Source organism: Ambystoma mexicanum, chromosome 8 (genome assembly GCF_040938575.1).
Source record: "Ambystoma mexicanum isolate Mex_15411 chromosome 8, UKY_AmexF1_1, whole genome shotgun sequence".
Taxonomy (NCBI): Eukaryota; Metazoa; Chordata; class Amphibia; order Caudata; family Ambystomatidae; genus Ambystoma; species Ambystoma mexicanum.
This window is the reverse complement of record NC_090929.1, coordinates 117,994,812-118,016,932: the sequence shown is the minus strand read 5'-3', so window position 1 is coordinate 118,016,932 and position 22,121 is coordinate 117,994,812. Positions and strand designations below refer to the sequence as shown.

At 46.6% G+C, this 22,121-nt stretch overlaps 1 protein-coding gene across 2 annotated transcripts in view; it reads right to left on the bottom strand.

The window, feature by feature from the left end:
* Window positions 1-22,121, bottom strand: part of NR6A1 (nuclear receptor subfamily 6 group A member 1) — a 1,456,199-nt gene that overhangs the window by 215,463 nt on the left and 1,218,615 nt on the right. The window contains exons 1-2 of one of the 2 annotated variants that reach the window (XM_069609447.1): window positions 10,855-11,006; window positions 1,731-1,793 (exon numbers count right to left, since the gene is read on the bottom strand). In XM_069609447.1, the coding sequence (XP_069465548.1) occupies window positions 1,731-1,793; window positions 10,855-10,882 (91 nt within the window). In that variant the 5' untranslated portion in view covers window positions 10,883-11,006. Of the gene's footprint in view, window positions 1-1,730; window positions 1,794-10,854; window positions 11,007-22,121 lie in introns of those variants that run through there. The other variant, XM_069609446.1, reaches the window with a different exon arrangement.

The window sequence follows — 22,121 nt, the reverse complement described above, 5'->3', positions numbered from 1 at the left end:
ATGATATGCGTCTGAGCTAGGGCTAAAAAGAGAACCTGTTAAACAGTTTATTGAATAACCACTTGAGTGGGGAGGGAAGGGACAACCTGTTTTGACAGTGGCTTCTCAAACCGTTACAACAAGAGTTTTTGGGGGGCATGGTAAGGATTGGAGAAGGGGGGGCAAGAGAGCTGCAGGGGGAATCAAGTGGAGGGCAAGAGTGCAGCCTGTGATGTAAGCCTGGCATAATTAATGAGGAGGTGGCAAAGTACTTCACCATGAGTGAGGGTTATGCCTGGGGGAAGTGACAACATGAGTTGGAGGCAGGTGGCAAAGTGATTTTGTGACTCTGGTAAGCTAGTAACAATGAATGTGCATAGAAGAGAGAAATGTGGGCGTCAGTTTTTCCACCTATTAGATGCCCCACAAAATAACTACCGCAACACACAATGTCAGGGGTCGGACTAAGCCTCATCTGCTGAAATAACTATGCTTTTTTTTTTTTGTAAATAGAGTGACCATCTCTCATCTGGGAAATTGAAGTAGCCATCTCAATGGTTGCTCCCTTTCCTGAACGCTGAATTGCCCCTGTGATGCCAGTAGCTCATGTCCCCTTATATTTGATCTAATGCAAGATGGCCTCACCAACGTGTCACAGTAGAAGTTCAACTCAGGTTTGGAGGGTCACACATGAAACAATATGGCAGAAAGTCAAAAGCTTTATGTGAAGTCGCCAGAGCCTTAATGAGGAGCAAACAGATTTTAGAAGCTAACTGGCATACAAGGTCAAACAAATGTGATTCTGGCGTTTTCCTTTTAAAAGGTGTCAAGAGGATCCCTGCCAAAGTAGATTTCTTCTGTTTTCTGACAGTTACTTCCCAGTGAGCAGAGGTCCATGGCGGATCTCGCAGGTTCCTCTAAATACAGAAGAGCACTGGAGGAGTACCAGTCTTGCATTCAAGGAAGGTAAGATAAGTATGGGTGTCAAAACGGCATCCATCAGCACCCATTGAGGAAGGAGAGGTAGAAAGGGGCTGCTTGGATCTCGCGAGTCATTGGGAGAATAACTGTCCCGTGCTTAGATACAAGTTTCGCTGTGTAAGAGGAAATGCAGATCTAAAAGTAAAAGCCCATCCTCATCGCCTCATAAGCAAAGCTGTGCACCACAGGTACTGACTGCACGCCGGGTGCAGTGCCACAGCTTGTAAACCTTAGCATCCATCCTCATCGCATCATAAGCAAAGCAGTGCACCACAGGTACTGACTGCACGCCGGGTGCAGTGCCACAGCTTGTAAACCTTAGCATCCATCCTCATCGCATCATAAGCAAAGCTGTGCACCACAGGTACTGACTGCACGCCGGGTGCAGTGCCACAGCTTGTAAACCTTAGGACTTCCAGCAAATGACTGACGTAGGAAGGCCGAGTGTACTGCCAGAAGTGTTTTACCAAACTACTCGTAACATGTGTATCTAATCCCCAAAGAACCAAAGCACGTTTACAATTTTTCAAAAAGCCAGAGATGGTGTTTTTTTTAACTGCACATCCAATATTCTTTTTTATTCAGACTCACACTGCTAGAAATAATTTACTGTGTAATGCAGAATTTCGAGGATTGCAATTCTGCATTCGTTTAACATTAAACAATCCTTTCGTGCCTCTGCTTAAAATGGCGGAAATATGACACCAACCATGAGGAGAGTTATGAAAAAAACATACACACGCGACCCAAGACCACAATATTTGCCTCACCTGTTTTGCTTTCCCTGAAGTCAGGTTCCCAAACTTGGGCAGTCTGGCAGCTTTGTGACTGACCTGCAAATAAACAATGAACATATTATATCACTGAGTGAGTATTATTTAAATGACAATAAGCAAACTTACTACAATTGTATTCAAACTGCTCTGCAAAATGACCAGTGCATTTTAATTGCTTATTTATAACGCGCGTAATACACAAAGGTTTCTAAGTGTGGATCCGGGAATCGGACCTGTTGCTCTTTCGTCGTTTGTTGCCCCTGAGCTATCCTCCTGAGACAGGTTCCATTAACATTCACCATTCGGCAAGAACCACCACTGTACCAACTTCCATAGTACAAACGATGAATCCATCCGTACATGTGGTGCTGAAACAGAGGTTTGCAGACAGAAAAAGGGACGAATAAAAGAGCATTCCACGCTTGGATGGAGAATAGAAGAGCATTCCTCGCCTAGACAACGAGTGAGAGGATTTTCTGTTTGATGAAATCAGATGTGCAGCTTAAATCCAGTTCGAAATTGTAGAAAGCAAGGAGGATAATTCCTGTGCAGCTATAGACCATAACAATAATCCATGCGTGGATACTGGCGAGAAGTATCTCCCCTTAGTAGGTAGAGAGTGGAAGGTTAGTCCATAGCCGGATCCCAGCAACAAGGATATTCAACATGTGGATCCAAACTGGAAGGATATTCGAGGATGAAGAAAGACTAGAACAATAGTCCCAAAAATCCCTTATGTGGCTACGGACTAGAACATTATTCCTTTTATAGATAGACACAAGAAAGGTATTCAGGTACTCAACGCCTGGACACCAAAACGAAGGATATTTAATGTGTAAATCCCAGAGACAAGGATATGCCAACTAGCCAAGGACTAGAACAACTGTCAAAGCGCCCCTTCGTGACCACTGCAGACCACCAGAGAATGTGCTCTGACAGAGGAAATCAAAGGCAGTCTTACTTGGCTGCAGGGGCTTCAGGTCCATGCATTTATGGGACTGACACTATCACCATTAACTCATACTCTGGGTGCCCCCAACCACTGCACTCAATAAAAAAAGCATAACATAGGAAATGAAAGCAAGTGAAACTCCGCAATGACAAGCAAAATTGTGAACAATTAAGTAAATGCATTGAAAAGATCAGTAACCGTACAAATGAACATTTGCATTCTTTTAAGCAAAATAGGAGGTTTTTACTGCAACTGCCCTAAAAGTCTTTGCCACTGTATATAAACAAAGAATACAATTTTTCGGAGCACAAAAAGATACCATTGATGGCACTGTATAGAAATAATGCCGTTATTCTGAGCGCAAAGCAATACCCAGAAATGCCCTAGAAAACATGACAGGTGCCTGCGTTATACCAGTACCACAAACTTGTGGATTCTAAAGAAATCTGAAACTACAATTATTGAACTACCAGTTCAGGTTCCTCCAGGAGTCTACCACAATGTCACTGTGCAGGGTCATTATGGACTACTCCATCAAAAAACAAAAAAATAATCATTCTCCGTAAAACTGAATTAAAGCTGCAGTCTGAGACCAGCTCTTGCATCTCTTCAAAAAGGTGTAATGTTTTGCTGCCATTTTCCTTTGGGAGGTCATGGCAAATATACGATGTGCTGCTTCAGATAAAAGTGTACTGTGCATCCATTGTTTCTGAGCAGCAGGGGGCGAGGTTCTGATGGGCACAGCCATTGTTTACTGCAGTGAAATGCTCCTGTGTAATCTTGAAGATCTGGCAGTACTGGAAGATTTATTTTGATCCTACACAAAACGGTTTGTAAATCACACGGCTTTCTACCCAATCTTCTGAAATGTGTGCTTTAAAATCCACCAATTTGCCCAATTATTAAGAAGAAAAAAAGTTAATCTTGTAAGGAGGCCCCGCCAACTCGCTCGCCTGCTTTCACTAATTTGGGGGTAAAGCATTTATGCCGCGCGACTACCTGTTTATCTTCATATGCCTGAAGCTACGGCCCTTGAGAGGTGCATGTGAATCAAAAGCAGCGCACTGTCCAGCTGAATTTTTACACATCTCGAGCACAATAGGTGATGTGTTCATACAAACTAGAAGGATCTTTCTTGTGTAGACCGAGAACAGAATAGTAGCCCATGTCAGGATACCGACAGGGAGGATATTCAATGTGTGGATCGCAACTATGAGGATTTTCCATGTGAAATAAACATGGAAGAAAAATTCATAGGTGGATATGGACTAGAACAATGTTGACATTAGTTGACACTAGCTAGAAACAAATTTAGAAATTGCACCAAAAAAGGATTAGGTTCCCTTGTAGAAGTAACAAATACGGCAACCTCTTATGAATAGGGATTAAAACACCTGTGTGAATATCGGCGAGGCAATATTCCCATCTGTGAATACACTTACACATGCAGACCAAGAATATGGTCATGCATGAAACTGTCTAAGAGGACACTTATGTAGGCTGGCACTGATTACAATAATCCCTTAGTTGGCATTAGAAGTCAATGGGCCATCTGGACACAAATGGTGTGAAACAGATCTCAAACTGGGCATAAACGGTTGCAATAATTGAAGGTGTTTGAGGCCAGATTTGTACGTCAGCGCATCAGATCTCGTGCTGCTCAGGGACCTCTATGTATACACACAAACAGCTGATCATTACTGCCAAGAGCTACTACTAAATCATCACAGACAAGAACAATAAAAGCAGAGCTCTATTAAGAAAGACTCCAAGCATTGCATCAATACTCTGCCCAACCCACTCATACTGCACTTCATCGAAAAATCCACTGACAGCGACTCTTTCTTCATCAACACAATCGGCATGATCCACCAACAGAGACACCAAAACCACAATTTACTACACATTCCATCTCACAAAACCAAAACTACCTGGACAACTTTCAAGACACTCGCTATGGGAGACTTTGCTGCCACTGTAGCAACCCTCAAGGCCAGATTGTATTCAGACGACATCCTACCTGCCTCCGTACTCAAGAACCTTCTGACTGAAGCACTCCTATCTTACCAGACAATCATTAATAGCTCTGTAAGTCAAGGCCCCTTCCCCTCGACCCTGAAGACCAGACTAATCCTCCTACTCCTCAAGAAACCAACACTCGACCCTGACGACCTCAGAAACCACTGACCCATCTTCCCTTGCTAGGTAAGATCCTTGAGAAAGCAGTAGCAATACCAACTCCACCAACACAAAGCCACCAACCTCCTTCAGTCCTACCAATCTGGCTTCAGAACCAGATACAGCACAGACACTGCTACTATCAAGGTGATAGATGATGCCCTTAAATCCTTGATGATGGCCATTCTTGCCTCCTTGACCTCTAGCAACAAACACAAACCAGATGACGAGCAGTACTGTCATGAGATATCCTCCTTCAAAAGACGCACACTGCCTCACAATGATCCAGTCCTGATGTCCAGTGCCTGCCTGAGGATAAACTACCTCCGATACTGGATTCCTAATGCTGACAACAATATCAGACACCCTGACACTCAGAGCTGCTCTCGGTTATGAACTTCGAGAGCTTCACACCCCAGCTAACTACCTGCGGCAAGCCCCTTGGGTTCTACATGGTAGCCATCTTTCCTTCAGAGAGTAGCAAGAAATATGCAAACAGCTTGGTAATGACTTTCTCTCCTGTGGAAAATCCAGCCCTTCATCCCAAAAAAGAAAGTGGAGATCTGCTGTCCGAGCCTTGGTCCTCTCCTACCTGGATGGTGACAATGCCCTTTTGGAAGCCCTTGCTGTCACTACTCTGACATCCCCAAGATCAGCATCACTCAAAGGACTACGTAAATTCGACCACATCACCCAGACACTCATCAAATTGAACTGGCTCCCGCTTCAAACACATCTTCAAATCATGTTGCATCATCTACAAGGCTGTTGCCCTGAAGTCCCCAAGCTACCTCACTGAGAAACTCAACATTTCCAGAGGCCTACAATCCACCAGAAGTAAGGACATGTGCATACTTGAGCGCCACTGGTCCAGGCAGGAAAGGACCACAAGACAGGCCTCCTCCATCTACGAGCCCCACACTCTAAATCCTCATTCCTGTCAAAATCAGACTTGCCCCCATGCTTCTAGGCTCCTCCATTAACACCTGGGTCAACAGATCCTCCACTGCCCACCTAGCCTAATAAGACTTGGTGATCTGCCCCGCCACCCCAGTTTCTTCCCCCGGTTGCATATAGAGCCAATAAAGCCCAACTGCCCCACACTTTTTGTTGTGAGCTCCCAGCTCCCTTGTGTTTCTGCATCCCTCGGCACGCCCACCCCCCCTATGATTTGTATAGCACACTGTTGCTTCACAAAGCTTGGTCCACACGCAGTAAATACAACAAACATAGTAACACAAACTGCAATTTAACTCTAAAGTCCAATTGACGGAAGATAAATATCCATCTATGTATGCCAAGAACAAGCACATAATGAACTCTAATGTCACACTTATTTCACGACCCACTCCAGAAGCCTACCCTTGGCTTACCCCTTGGTGTGCAGTGAGACATATGTGATGGTTAGACTGTCTGGAGGAAAATGCGGTGCTCAAACCTTGTTTCAGTTAGACAACACAAGTACTGACCAACGAAGGTTCTGGAAGCAATTCTTTTGGCTAGGTTATTTGAGGACTGGACACAATGCTGGTCTTCTTAACGGACAGACACTGATAACCGTGCATTTGGAAGAACCTGGACGTACACTAACATTGTGTCACTTGTGAAGCATAGTAACAATGTTAACGTTTTAAAAATAACATTATCCTAATGTAACTGTGCAACTAACTATAGGAACGATATGATACTATAGCAACCATGCCACTGCAAATACTGGAACGATATTACAGCAACTGATAAAGCAAAGCAAGTGGCCAGCGTGCAAATATCCAACTATACGAAGTAATCATACTGTGCAACAATGGAAAGCAGCTGTGCAAGTCTACTGTGTGGCTATGTGGGCCTTTAACCGTGGAACTCCAGAAATCAGGGAAGATCTGCGACGGCTGCAGTCCGAGCTTACAATCCATGCTCGGCCGCCCCAACAGACTACCATGAAAGCGTGTGATCAATCGAGTATCACCTGGATTCCATTACAGACCTCCGCGCAGCAAATCAGAATGCAGCCCACAATCTCTGCCACTGACCGCATTCCAAAACTTCTGACTTGTGCAGCAGCCTGACAAGCAGCACACACTGTTCCATTGCACAATTCAACACGCAATGCAAAACTCAATGCTCAGTGCAAGACGTGTATGTTCATCCTCCTCCCCTCCCCCCAACAATATTAACAGTTTGCTGTTTAGTTGCACAACCGTATACACCAAAAGCCCTTTTGCAGCCTGCAGCCCTCTGCTAAGCTAAACTATGGGTAATAATTTGGGGAGGGCTATTATCCAGTGAGAGTACTCCTCCCACCCCTCAGATTATAAGTAATAATTGCAGAGAGGTGCATGAAGCGCTATATAACAGGTGAACCGCTCACAGGCGCTGTTCTCAGACTCAATGGCAGCTTGCACTTCGTAAACTCAAAACTAGCATACACGCGGCATTTGCAGTGTTTAGAAGCCGGATGGCCAGGCATGAAGTGTTGTAAAAGAATACACATTATATGGTTACTAAACTGCTATGCTCCATTAGTCAGTGGTTAAGTATCTACGTACACCGAGTTAGCAAATACATATTATCGAGAACGAACTACACCAACCACACAACTATGAAGGCACGGTAACTACGTGACACAAACCGTGCTAGCCACGTAATGATGTGAGTAGCCCTATGTGGCAGAGCCTTGAGCAAGACAACACATACCCAGCTGCTCCACCACTGGGAAGAGTGGCATTGAGCCACACGGCTTGCCCCAAAATACAATAACACGAGTGCTTGTGCGACGCTGAACAACCGCTTTCCACTAAGAGTTACTGAGCTTTGAAACGGGCCATGTTCCTGGGAGGGCCGGCCTGCTCTGCTCGCCTCGCCTGTCCGCGAGAATGTTCTTTACTGAAGAGGTTCATGGATTCGCAAAGGGCATCCAGTACACTGATCGACCATAGGCAGCGCCCCTGCCAACACCCTAGCCAGAGTCGGCCATTAATCGCTCACACTTATGCACAGCTGTTGCGCACCCTCCTCGTGTTACAGTATCCAACGGGACCCGCTAGAGGTATCGCGCATGCCATCCTGCCCCTGGTGCGTCTCAATTCCCAAAGACAGATAGATGCTGGCGTAGAATTAATGCATGTTCTGGCTAAAGAACACGATGACGTGTGCGTGGTGCGTGTGTCAGGCGTGGATTGCCCACCAAGCCACAGTTCTATCTTCTAAATCTTGGACTTGTAGTTTTGCTCTTCCCATTCAAAATACAGGACTGCGAGCTCCAGAATGCAAAGAAAATGCAGGGCGCAGCGAGATGCTCGCTGCGATGGGGCATCTCCGGCCCCCATTTAGGGCCTGCTGGGAATATGGATGCAAGGTTTACTTTAACACGAGCCAAGCCCACGTGTCTCCAAAGACTAAAGGTAAGCAGGAGGAAAACCCGGGCAACAGCTGCGGATGCCTTATCAAATGAAAAGGGATCGCCGGGGACGGATGGACGGGTCATTTGGGGAGGGAAGTGTGCAGTGGCCATGCATGTGTGGTGGGCGGCCGTCACTTGTGCGAGTGTTGTGACAGTGATGGAAACGCTAGCAGCAAATGTTAACCGGTCGGGGGAGAAGGGAGGGCGGCGGTGGGGGATGGAGCTTTAACTTGGCCACAGGGGCAGAGCCCAAAACAGCGAGAGGGGAACGGCAGCCTCTCCCAAAATAAACGCGATCGGCCCCTCCTTGTCATGCAGGAACTTGGGGCGGCGAATACAGACCCGGGCGGAACCGGCAGGGCGAGTTCGGCTGCTCCCCCCTCAACGCCATTTCAATCACAATTACGGAACGTGCAGGCATGGGTGTGACACCCAGTGTTAGCCCCGAGAGGGAGGGGGCCGCCCCCCGCCCAACGATACTGTCAATAATTAACACCACAAAACAAAGCATTTCCAGATGCGCTGCCGGATTAAATAATTTCAATTTTAAGTAAAGTCGCTCATGACCTTCGTCCCTCCCAGCGATCAAACACTATATGTGCAGCTAGGTTCGGAAGGACGATGCAATTTAACGTCTCTGCAAATAAACATTTATTTTCACGTTTTCCTTATACAAGGGGACGCAGGGGAGAACCCCCCACCCTGACCCTCCCCCGAAGCCTGGGCGGAGCGGACGTTACCTTCCCATGCAGCCATGTCCAGCTTCTGCGGGTCCGCTGAGAAGTCCTGAGGGGGCCATGTGAGGCGGCGTGTGCTAGAGGGTAGGCAGCAGCGCCCCGCTTCCGAGCAAGCTCATGTTCTACTGTGCCGGGCACCCTCGCCCCGCAGGTCACTTCACAAGCTGCTCATGCGATGCCAAAGTTCAAGCCCTAAGGTCACAACTCGCGGGCACTCCCTTTATTGCCAAGGGTTATCTGGACGAACCGATAGCCCCATTTCTAGCCGAGTTAACTATACACCCTCACACTTAACGGCGCCACGCTGCGCTGCTGCTGCTGGAACACTTTGGGCTGAACCCCGAAGCCGCGCGTGTAAGACAATGGCGAAGTCAATTGCACGCGCGTGCATCCACAAGTAGGGACCACATGCGCGGTAGTCAAGCACGGGGGCCAGTACAATCGCTCCATAACGGCCAGTTGGAGATGCAGTGAAGCAAATGCACATTCAGTAAAGGTACTGGACGGTACTTGGCTTTAAATAGATTTTTTTAGAGTTGAACCCAACGGTTTAAAATAGAGTCGGGGATAATAATGGTACAACTAAGAGTAGCAGTTGCACCAAAAATGGTTGACAAACTGAATCTGTGTGGTGTGGCCATCCGTGCCATGCGCCTAGAGGCGATTAACCCAGCAGCGGGGCGCTGTATGGATTTTGCACTGTTACATGCTTTCTTCATCGAAGACGCTGTACACTTTTAAAGTGACCGTCTCACTAGAACTTCCAAGCAATAGCGACACTTGTGAACTTGCCACGAGAGCGGACAGCCGCACATGTGAACGGTCCCCCAAAACACCAATACACCAACACACCGAAACAGTCCGGATCAAAAGGTAATGCCAGGTTAAGTACTAGCAAGAGGCGATGGAAAACACAAATGCTACTTACACAAACGGGACAGTAAACAGGCTTCCAAATAGATACACGGAGGTAGTGGGGCGCGTGTAAGCAGACACCGACAGCATGTAATGACACAGTGCATTACCGTCCAGGCAGACGCAGAACACCACATATGCACAGCACTACCACTTCTGGACAGACACCCAAAACACACAGTGGCACAGTACATCAACGTCCAGGCAGACGCAGAACACCACATATGCACAGTACTACCACTTCTGGACAGACGCCCAAAACACACAGTGGCACAGTACATCAACGTCCAGGCAGACGCAGAACACCACATATGCACAGCACTACCACTTCTGGACAGACGCCCAAAACACACAGTGGCACAGTACATCAACGTCCAGGCAGACGCAGAACACCACATATGCACAGCACTACCACTTCTGGACAGACACCCAAAACACACAGTGGCACAGTACATCAACGTCCAGGCAGACGCAGAACACCACATATGCACAGTACTACCACTTCTGGACAGACACCCAAAACACACAATGGCACAGTACATCAACGTCCAGGCAGACGCCGAAAAACACATGTAGACGTCACTGCCACCTCTAAACAGACACCCAAAGCATATCAAGGTTAATAAGCAACATTTCTAATTAGATTGGAAAACATTAAGGGGTCAGAGCCAGCGCTTAGAAACAGACCCCCAAGCTCCATGGCATGATGACGAGCTGCGGGCATCTTTCCAGCAAGGGTACAGTACCGTGCATCGCCGTGAGCTCACTGGACACACACACAGGTCATTGTCCTCTGGGGTCAGCTCTGACAGTCGCTGCTCGGCCATCAATGGCGCCTGCTCTCCAATGACCCTCGCAGGCCGGCCGCTCTGCGAACCTTAATCTGAACTAGAGGCGGGGTGGGGTGGGGGGAGCCAGGCAGGAGGGGCGTCATATTACCTTCCATAAAGTTGGAATCTTCCTTCATTCCAGAGTGAGAGCCTTGAGCTCCTCGAAAGCATCATTGGATTCGCCCCCGGATTCGCGAACCGTGCGAACAATGCAGCCGAGAGCCCATCTCTGGTACTGGGGCTCCTGCTGCAGATGGGAGATCCGAGCCTATGCAAATGCGCTCTGATGTCAGAGCCAGAGTGGCCTTTAACATTGAAATGAAGGGGAGGGGCACCTGCGTCCCGTTTCACACGCAGCGCATTCTAATGAGGTCCAGCCGTGCCGTTCATTTAATGTATCTTAATATGGCCCTCTGCCTCCTTCCCGAATCAGAAACGAAAGCTTGCAGTTTTCGGAAGGGTATGTCGGAAGAGTTCACATGGCAGCTTCAGTAGAATTCCACGCCAGCAAGGGTTCGGTGTCGTGGGTGGGTGGGGGGCTGGATCGCTCCCCTTTCAGTCGCCATAACATTGACACCGTGTTGTGTACCATTTTCGGCTCTGGGGCGCCATAACATTGACACTGTGTGGTGTGTACCATTTTCGGCTCTGGGGCGCCATAACATTGACACTGTGTGGGGTGTATCATTTTCGGCTCTGGGGCCGCATATACGTTTCTGCAGAGAAGTGAAGCACGCGAAGCACCCCCCCCCCCATTTTTTGGGGGTGCTTCTAGTACTTCCAGTGTTGTCCCCTCGCACTCCAATTTGAAATGCAATGGAATCCAAGCCCCAGCAAGCAAAGGAAAAAGCTAGGACGAAGCAGGCACTCACCCCGACGTGGACCAAAATGACAGCTCTGAAAACGGCGATTAATCACCAGCAATCTTCATTAGTCTTAGCATAAACTTTCTTCCCCCCAGTACTTACTCATCTTCCCTACACTCGATCTCACTTCTCCCCAATGACCTTCTTTCTACCTTTCTACCCATCCTCTGCTCCAATTGACCCCTTTGCACCACAAGCTGTTCAGGAAAATACACCCTTTCCCTCTTTTCACTTCTCTGCCTTATTCAACCTCACTTCTTCAACTGGTATCTTCCAGGTCGGTTACAAAACAGCCATAGTCCTGACCCCAAAAACTCACAATCCAAAAGACTTTTCTCCTTCTCCACAGCCCAAGAATCTTGGAGAAGATTGTTTTAACACATGGTCAACAGTCTCGAGGTGCACTAACTTGCGGACCTCCTCCAATCTGGATTCTGGTCCAAGCAGTCTACAGGGTGTCAGCGTAATTTCCCAGGGGTCGGCAGGGCTGTCCGCGGACCTCCAGGGTTGGGGAGGCCACAACTCCTCCTGCGTCCCAAAGGAGTATGAGGCAAACACAAGAGCAAAGAGTTACTGCTATTTATTGGACAAAACAGACAGGGTCAGGTTCTCGGAGCATAGGTACCCAAGGAACATCTCAGCAGTGATGGGCTCGCAGGCCCTTTTTCTAATTGGAGGACGCAACTACGTGCGTCACCTGGGAAAACTAGCCCCTAAACCTAACGCTATCTCGGGTTGGCTCCCTGAGTGGTAGGGTCAGTATAGACCCTTCTAGAAGGAAATGTTATTGGTAGAGAAAGGGTGAGGTGGTACGCTTGGGTCGTCCCTAAGAATTGCTACATGAAAATAGTTACATGGGGAAAGTTAGTGATTGGTTGAGTTATAGAGTCGTCAGTGGTTAGCCCCTCATATTCGGATTGTTTAATCCATGAGCCCCCAAGCCAGGGACCATCGCTGTTCCCAGCTCGCGATGTACCTGGTGTTGACAACAACGTATGACCATGTGTCAGTGGCGGACAAGTCTTACTACTGGCTGTTGAGTGTCCCTTTCACATCGCTGCTGGTGTCCAACTTGTAACTTCGTTGTTGCAGTTTGGGACCCAGACGTGAGACCCCAGAGCTTCTCTGGTCCTTGTATCAGGTCGGCCTGGTCACGTGGAGAGACCATGGCTGAAGCAGAATTACAGGGATTTGATTTGTATTTCTACTCCAAGGAGCGTTTAGCAGTGACAGGTGTAACTTTGGCGCTGGGAGGGCGGTGTGTAGATTGCAACTTCGTGGCCTTGGCTGTGGGGCTCCAGTCAGGGTTTGTTCTGCATGATCAGCACCTTGCAGCCCTGTCTGAGCTGCTCCGGGCCTGGGGACTCTGGTTTGCGGCCTACCTTGGCCTAGTCTATGTGTGGCGGCATATAGTCCATAACACTGGGATTGCGACGGGCGGCTTCGGTCCTTCTACATTAGTCCATCTACAGGGTGACATCTTCATGGTTTTAGTAGCAAAGCAGCATCTGCAAGAATATACACAAGCTCTTCTGGAGTCTTGCGTTTCTGCGGTGCAGTAGTTAGCCTATGTGAAAAATAACGATGCATGTCTGTGAGAGGTCCTCTACGTCATAGCACTGAGTATGTTCTTCGTGTTGGCTGGTGTGTCTGATCCAGATGCTTGGTGGCACGTGTGTTCTTGTCCATTGGCTATGTCATGTCATCTCCAACAATGGCGATATTGGTGGGTGACGTCTAATCGAGTTGGTCCATATGGTCCATCTCAGCTCCACCCGAGGTCCCACCATGTGCTTTGGATGACGCGCAGCTGGCCTGGGTGTGCAGCGTGTGGCCATGGTGAATCTTGAAGTCCAGGGCAGCACTCAGAGGGCTGAACTCATCCCACGGTGGGTGCTTAGGTCATGACGTCATAGGCCATGGTCTGGACGGGATCGGGGGAAAGGATCATCCCATTTTCTCTCTTCAAGAGACTACACTCATCAATCACCAATTCCCGTACCACTGCCCCCCCCCGATCCCCGCACCCTCCTAGTCTCTTCACCAGGGGTCTGCAACCTGCGACTCTACAGATGTTTTGGACTACATTTCTCATGATCCCTCAATGTTGACTATTATTTATTTATATCAATTTGTATAATGCGCCACACACCCATAGGCCTCAGGGCGCAACATAAACAAACAGTGCAAACAATACAGAACAAAGAATAAAACATATGACTAGGCAAAAATCCCCAAAGGAATTAAGAATTCAGCAAATAAAGAAATACCTACTTCATTATACATACTACATTAGGGGTTACAAGAAACCCACTACCAAATTCACATTAGATTTTATTATTTTTGTATTTATAGCAGCACACATAGCCCACAGTCATCTAGACGCTAGTTACAGGAAGAGCAAGTAAGGCAGGGTACAGGGAAAAGTAAGACATGGAACAAAATGTAGCAGAACAGGTGAGTTGAGTTTTTTTCTGAAGGAGAGGTAGGAGGGGTCAGTTTTCAGGTTGAGGGGCAAATAATTTCACAGAGTGGCTGCGCAGGCTGGGAAACTGGAGACCCCTGCTTTTTTCCGGCAAACCTTAGGTACTGTGAGGAGGTGGCTGTTACAGGAGCACAGTGGTCTGGCAGGAGACTTACGATTTTTGGGCCGGTAAGAGGGGAGCATCGTTCGAAAGGCAGCGATGCGAGATGGAGGACTATGAATTTGATCCTTTTCCTGACAGGGAGCCAGTGGGCGGCTCTTCTGGTGTCAGAGATGTGGTCATGTTTCCTGCGGTCCACCTCAGCTCGGATGGCATTATTTTGTACAATTTGGAGCTTGTTCGGGTTCTTTTCTGATGTTGCGCAGAGGAGGGCGTTACAATCTAGTTTGGAGCAAATAATGACACAGGTGACTACAATGCGATTGTCAACTGAAAGGGTTTGCTAGCTTGGATACGCTTGGTGGCAGAGGTGAAGGCAACGTGGGTAACCTGCTTGGAGATGTAGCATTCCAGATAGACCCCCAGAGTTTTGACAACTGAGGCTACAGGGATAGCATGGCCATTGATAGTAAGCAAGTTAAAGGCGAGACCCAGTTTTGTGAGCCGAGCTGGGGTACCCACCAGGAGTGCAATCATTACAGATGGATAAAAACAGTGGGAGGCTACTGCTGCCACACCCTACAACTATACAGCCACGCCGTCCTGGGTGCATTAACGGTCAATTTTTATCCTCAGAAGGAACTGAAGGTCCGCAGTAACTACGACCCCTGGACCATTCTTCTGACGGAGCTAGGCCAGTACCTTATTACTAACAGCTTCCCTAGGTTTCCGCCCAACTGGACTCTAAACATTAGTAATAATAAATTTGCATTGGTTCATGACAGTCCCGCTTATGGTTTTATCAGTAATTGTGGGCATGTGCGTTTTACCAATACCCACATTTCTGGACATACCCCATTTATAAGGAACACATTGTGGAAAAACATGCGCTGGATTTCACTCTACAACAGACATTGAGGACACTGCAGTCCCAGCAGACATAGGTATCTCTAAGTCGGGGGATGCAATGTCGCTTCATATGCTTTTACAGGTTTATCATCCAGAAGATGAGCCAGGTCCACCGCATCCAGAAGCGTCTGGCAGGATTTGTCCCTGGAGCCAATAGCCTTGCTTCCACCAACATTAAAGGTTTCATTATTTCCTATAGACGGGGGATTGCAGACTTCATTAAGGATCGTTTGACAACTCGTTAGGGTGCACTGTACTGCTTCTCTTCCAGCTCTCCATCAAAGAAAATGTGAGTAATGAGTAGCAGGGTCTTCTTCACGAGTAAAGACAGACAAAAGAAGAAAGAAATGGAGGTAATGTGAAAAGATGGCATTGTGACAATCAAACTGTCCGATAAGGTTCCAGTACCCACCAGTTGAGATTATATTTTCACAAAACCCAACCTTGTGTTCCATTATAATATAATGTAGTCTTGCATAGCACAACTTGTGCCATTGTGGCCTCCAGTTCTGGGTTATAGATTTTTGAACGGTGATCGAGTCAACATACAAACTACGTAGTTGTATTTAACTGCGATAAATACAACTTTTGATAAAAAGATTTCTAGGCAAATTGTCTATGGGTTCAAATTGTCTTGCAAGCATTCGCAACAAGCCTGTACATACTACTTTTCGCTATTGTTTGTGTCTCTAGTATGTAGACACGTGGGGAATTCAGATGCTCGTCATGGTGTCTTGGGATCACAGATCTCTAAGCGCTAAACATTTGTCGTGATATATCTAGGGACAACCCTTAACATGGGTATTTCCTTCCATCCCCTCCCCAATATTCTATGATGTTCAGTCTAGCTCTGTCTATGGCTCATATAGAGCCACGTAGAGCCATTACCCTTTGCCACAGATGAGCCAGGAACGAGGCCGGTGTACAGAAAGAATATATTTATTAATCAATATAACTATAATTGTTCTTTTCTAACGCGCTTAATACCAAAGATTGGTTTCTAAGCGCAGGTTCGGGATTCTAACCTGTGCTGCGCTGCGTTGTCTTGCTTCCAAGACAAACGCGTTGCCCCCGAGATATCCCCCGTCACCAATGACCAATCAATATATGGACAAATCACTACACACACCACTTTCTCTGTGGCACAAAACAACTTCAATACAAGCAATCACTTTCTGTGAATCAACATTAAGAAAAAGAAATCAGAAATTACACCACGTGTGTTTTCACTTTTGGGTCTCATGGAAATGGGTTTGAATAGTTTATTTGACCTGTGTTGTATAACACACAAAAATCCCTTGATATCAAAATTACAGTGAAAGATCATGAGCATTGGCAATCCTTGAGTTTATATTTAAATCAAATGCAACATTTTTCTATGTTCAAAAGCAATTTCACACATGCAGCACTTTGTATATTTAATTTACCTTTGCACTTGAAATGGATAGTAGTTTTGAAAACACCACAAACTTTTTATAATGATATTGATTGATTCCTTCGCCCTTATGCAATGCAGAATCTCTCCTACCAGGAGTCACTTTCTCACGCTCTGTAGTGTACATTTCAAATCAGGGACTTTATTCCATTTAACTTTGGGTAGACGCCTTTTCTGTCCCATCTAACAAATTCAGGTATTCAGTTAATCATTTGGGACCCCTCTCCCTTAATTTAGGTTTCGAGGTAACTAGGAATCAGTACAGAATTTCGTTTTTATGCACCCCTTCTTTAAGGGAGTTTTGATGTTGGCAACCGACTAGGAATACCAAATTACATTACAGGCTATAGTTTTTATTCACACTGGAAGCAATGTTCTTGATTTTGAACGTAAACAAAATTACTTCGTGTAATTTGGCTATATGGGAGTTAAATACATTGTTTAATAAAATTGCTAATGGTGAACTGCCAGTTTGCCCCAACACACTCATTAAGGGAAAGGCATGAACTCAAACAGACCCCACACGACTAGGTTTAGTTGGGCAAGCCAACTTACATAATCATCTCTGGGTTTGCGCATAGGAAAGGACATCAAGCTCAGGGCATCTACAGGTACAGGACATGAAGTTGGTCAACATCAGTCATGGATATTCTCCCTTCTCCTGCCTCCTTTGGCCACATATTGTCCCTTCTCCTGGCATTTCCACCCAGTTCCACCCAGATGATGTTAGGCAACTTTCCCCATTCATTTCCCAGGCAGCTCTCCCTGAGTTCCATTTTGCGTCTCCTAATTAATCTTAAACCTGATGGTCTTTGATTTTGATTGGATACATATGGTCCTCTCCTCATCCCCCCCCCCCCCCCCCCCAAGGCCTAGCCGCTCTCTGTGGATAGGCCCCAGGAGCTATGAGGTTTACATTAGGGGAAGGATCAATGCATCCAGTGGGATTTTGAGTATGTATTTTACCTGTAACTCCTGTTCTCCAGCATTGGTGTATTTCATGGATTCACATGCTTTGAATATTCCCCGCCCACAGGATGGGAATCCTCTGTAACATTAGTATGCTAACTTATAATATAGCTTTTAAAGCTCACTTCAGGAGCCTATCTATGTCCTATTAGGTGCATTCTGCCCCAGCCAATGGGACTTAGAGTATCTAGCCCCAACCAGGATGCTATCTTCAGATTCTAACCCCAGAGAAAAGAAAGCTGGTGTAATGTAGCATTGCTCCCTTCGGGGTGGTAGGCTGGCGCATGTCAATCCATGAAAGATACCAATGCTGAAAAACAGGAGCTACAGGTAAGCAACATACGCTATTCAAAGCATGTGAATCCATGAAAGATCCAAAGCTGGAGAAAGAGTGCCATAGCAGTTAGCATTCTTTCATAGGAGGTGTAAAGTTAGAATGACATACCTTATCGAAACAAGCATTGTAGGACAGCTCTTCCGACCTTTGCTTCTGCCTCTCCTTGTCCCGCAATACAGTAATGTTTGAAACTTCCCCGGTTGCTGCTCGGCAAATGTCCGGCAGGGGAATCCCTGCTCATAGCACCGCTGGCAACCCCACTGCTCTAGTGGAATGAGCATGGACAGGTCCTTGCAAGGGTCGATTGGCTTGACTGTGTGCTGCTGAAATCGTAGTGAAAACCCATCTAGCAATGCCTTGCTTTGAAATACGTCGACCTCTGTTAGGGGCCCCAAAAAACAGTTGTGAGGTGTGTCGAAAACCCTTGGTTCTGTCTATTTAAAACTTCAGGACTCTCTGAAGATAAAGTGAATGCAAAGGTTGCTCTGATGGGGTTGACTGATTTGCAAAGAATACCAGTTGGGTTACTTTGGCTTGCAGATGGTACTCGGACAATACCTTCAGGATGAATGTTGGGTTTGGTTATAAGACGGCTTTCCTCTTTTCAAAACGCAGATATGGAGGTTTAACAGACAGTGCATGTACTTCGATGCTCATCTAAAAGATGTGAATGCCACTAGAAAAGCTGTTTTCCAGGAGACAAACCTTATATCCGTAGTTGCCATAATCTCGAACAGTGGTCACATTAAAGTGGACAACAGTATTTAGGCTCCACTGAGGTGGCACCTTCTTTTGAGGAGGGTAAGAGCGGAAAATGCCTCTCAAAGTGTTTTACTATGCGGGCCCTGAATAGGGGTGCTTTCCTCTGCCTCCTGTTGTATCTAGAGACCACAGCTATATGTACTTTGATGGATGAGTGTGACGAGCAATATTTTGCCTAATGTAGTATGTATGGAAGGACCTGATAAGGTTCTATACTTAGTGGGTCCAATTGTTGTTGGGAGCACCATTTGCAAAAACAATTCCACTTGTATGTGTAGGATCTGTTTGTGGACTCCGCTCTGGCTACTTCCGTGAGTGGGACCTGTCAAAACTCACAGAAGTCAGGTGCCAGGCCAATGCTGCAGATAATATTGCAAGATGCCTCCCAATTGTTGGAGCTCGATAGTGGGGACCCGAGTTCGGTGCAAGTCAGGCTTGCTTTTGCTGGCTACCCCTGGAGACAGAGGTTGTCTGCCACATCCTTGAGGCCTGTTTGAAATCCTTTTGTTTGTACGGGTATGCTCGACGATACCTCTGGTAGTAGGTTTGCGAATAGGAGCACCCTTGTTGATATAATTCTCCCCCTCTTTTAGTCACTGTGGAGCAACCAGCGACTCCCAGGAAGGAACAAAAAATGCACCTCACAGAAAGTGATAAGTGACCTTGCTGTATCCGTCTTAATTGCTTTTAGTGCCTTGTCAATTTTGGGACCAAAAAGATGGTCTCCCTCGAAGCGCAGATCAGGCACTTGTGATTGCACCTCTGCTTTGAAATCTGTGCATTTTAACCATGCCTGCCTCCGTAAGACGATGCTGTTGCTGATCTGTTTGTACTCCATTTCTGCTATGTCAACTGCAATGTTGATTGCATGATTGGAAGCATCTTCTCCTTCTCGCAGAAAGTCCAGGGCTTGTTTGTGTTCATCTCCTGGCAAGTGCTCGAATAGTGGGGCCATCGGGTTCAACATCTCAGAGTCATATCTAGATATTATTGCCAGTGAATTTGCCACGTTTACTCTAGTGGCTCCTGTAGACAAACTGTGCTTGCTGAATGTTTCTGTGTTTCCTGCAGTTTTTATCTGGTGGCACTGCACACTTCTAACCCTGTGAATTTGATTTTCTGCATGCCGCTGTCTACACTAATGAGTCGGGGGCTTGTTGAGATGTTAGGCCTTTTCGGGACTCCTCTGGTGCCTTGAACTTCTTTAACAAGCAGCCTTTGAATGCTGGCTCCAAGAAGGGTCTTTACATGCTCAATAGTCCTTACTCCCATACATGATCTAGAATGGCAGTGGACATTACAGCCTTTCTGCGTTTGTGCATTAAGTCAAAAAGGAAACAATTTTTCTGCTCAGAGGGCACCAGACCAAATTCCTCACATGCCCTTTGGACTGGTTTATGAAAGGCGCATATTTCGTCCAGCAGCGACTGGCGAGACGGTTCTTCGGAGTCCTGGTTTAGGTCCATGTCTGTGTCCTCCCAGTTGTCTGGTTGTGGTGATTGGGAGGCAGAACCATCTGTGTCCCTATTACCTCCTTCATAGTCTGTGCTAGAGGAGTAGAGTTCTCCCTCTTCCTGGCTATGTGGTGAGTGTAGTGGCCTTGGAGAAGTGCCTCATATTCTGACAGGGCTTCTAGCTCTACTAAGTCTTGAATGCATCATAGGTTTGATAGGCGACTCCTTCGGTGGAGAGTCGGTACGGCTAGTAGGCATATTTTCCGTAGGACCACCCTCTTGTGCAGGGCCGCTCTGGTAAGCTTTTGGGTCATCCCAGTGGGATCCAATATCTCATCTGGTGCCTGAGCTCAGCTGGTTGTCTAATATTCAATTGCGTGAGCAGAGATTGGAGCGTGGATAATACTTGTAGCGATAACAGAGACTGCGGGTTAAGCAAAGGTTCTGTCGGCTGGGAAAGACCAACAGGCGTTAGTAACGTGGGTTCTGGTCATTTCTACAGTGTTGGGGGTCTCAACAGTGGCTCATGTTGTGAATACCGTTCCTCAGAGAATTGGGGCGAGTATCCGTGTTAAAATTCAGAATCAATATGGTGTTCCAGTATTTGTTCTGGTAGAATTTAAAAGACTGGAGACAGGGTTGGTTCCCCGTCTAATGATATTATGGGCTGGGTGGGTGACAGGTGGCGATGGTTCCCCACTTCCGGATATCATGCCCTGGTTTTCCGTGGTCTTGGGTGACTAAGGGCCTGAGAGGCAGCTTTATAACTATTGGACCCTGTTCCGTTACAGTCTTCCATGTCTCTTGCACCTTTTTATTTAGATTTTGTGGCTGCTTGTTACTTGATTTGTGTTTGTATTGCTTTGGCTGTGATTTTTCCAATTTCTCTACAGTTGGACTGATGTTTGGGGCTTTTTGAGTGTCAGAAGACACTTATACATCCTTTTTTGGTGCCCCAGTTGTGGATGGTGCTACTGCAGATTATAATGGTGTTGGAGACTTGTGTACCGTTGGCATTGTCAGGCTTTTTGTGAACAGTACCGTCATCGACACGGTAGACTATAAGGTTTTCGTGGGTATGACCATCGCTGACGCGGTCGCCGACAAAGTCTTGGCCGTACCTTGTTTTCCTGTCGACGTGGAGATAAACAACGAGGTCTTGAAGGTGCCAAGTTTTACCGTTGGCAGAGTGGTCGTCGACAATGATGATGAGGGTGTCCTTGATGATTTTTGGGCTACGGCAGGGACAGTTACGATTGTCGTCGGAGCACCCGATGCTGGTTCTGACACTTTTTGTCTGAAGATTCCATTGTTGGTGATGTTGTCAACAGGCAGACAGATATTTCCAATTTCCCCTCAATGATGACAATCTTTCTTCTGACCTAGCCCTCTTGTCTCTCAAGGGGGGGTACCTTCCTTCATTTAGCCATAGGGCAAGTCTCCTTTTCCTGTCCTCGATAGTTCTTGTGCTAAAAGTGGCACACATGTAACAGTATTCCTGAATGTGGTTGGGCTAGAGACAATATATAAAATCAGAATGCCCATCTCCCTCATACACATTCTTAATGCCACATGACTGGCATGCCTCAAAAAAGTTTTTTTTTGTTTTTCTTCCATTTTGTAAAAGATAAGGTACTTATCTGTACATATGTTGAAGTTTAAGTTTTTTAAAGTATTTCAGATTTCTGGCCTTGTTTCTCCAGGAGAAAAAGCCCAGGGGACTCCTCTGCACGATGTGCAGTTAGAATCTGAAGATGGCCTCCTGGGTGGGGCTAGATACTCAATGTCCCAATGGCCGGGGCAGAATGTACCCAAAAGGACAGATAGGCTACTGAACTGAATATTCAAAGCAAGTGAATCCATGAAAGATCCAATGCTGGAGAAACATTTAAACACGTGTCAGTTTTTTTCTCAAAATGTCCTACATGACAAAACTTTATTTAACAAATAAGCGCTAGATATATATATATATTCATCTAATCATGGCAGACTTAATGAATTGACTCCCATTTCAGCACAACGTTGCAGGTGCAAACAGTTTTTCTTTGGAAGTTTACTC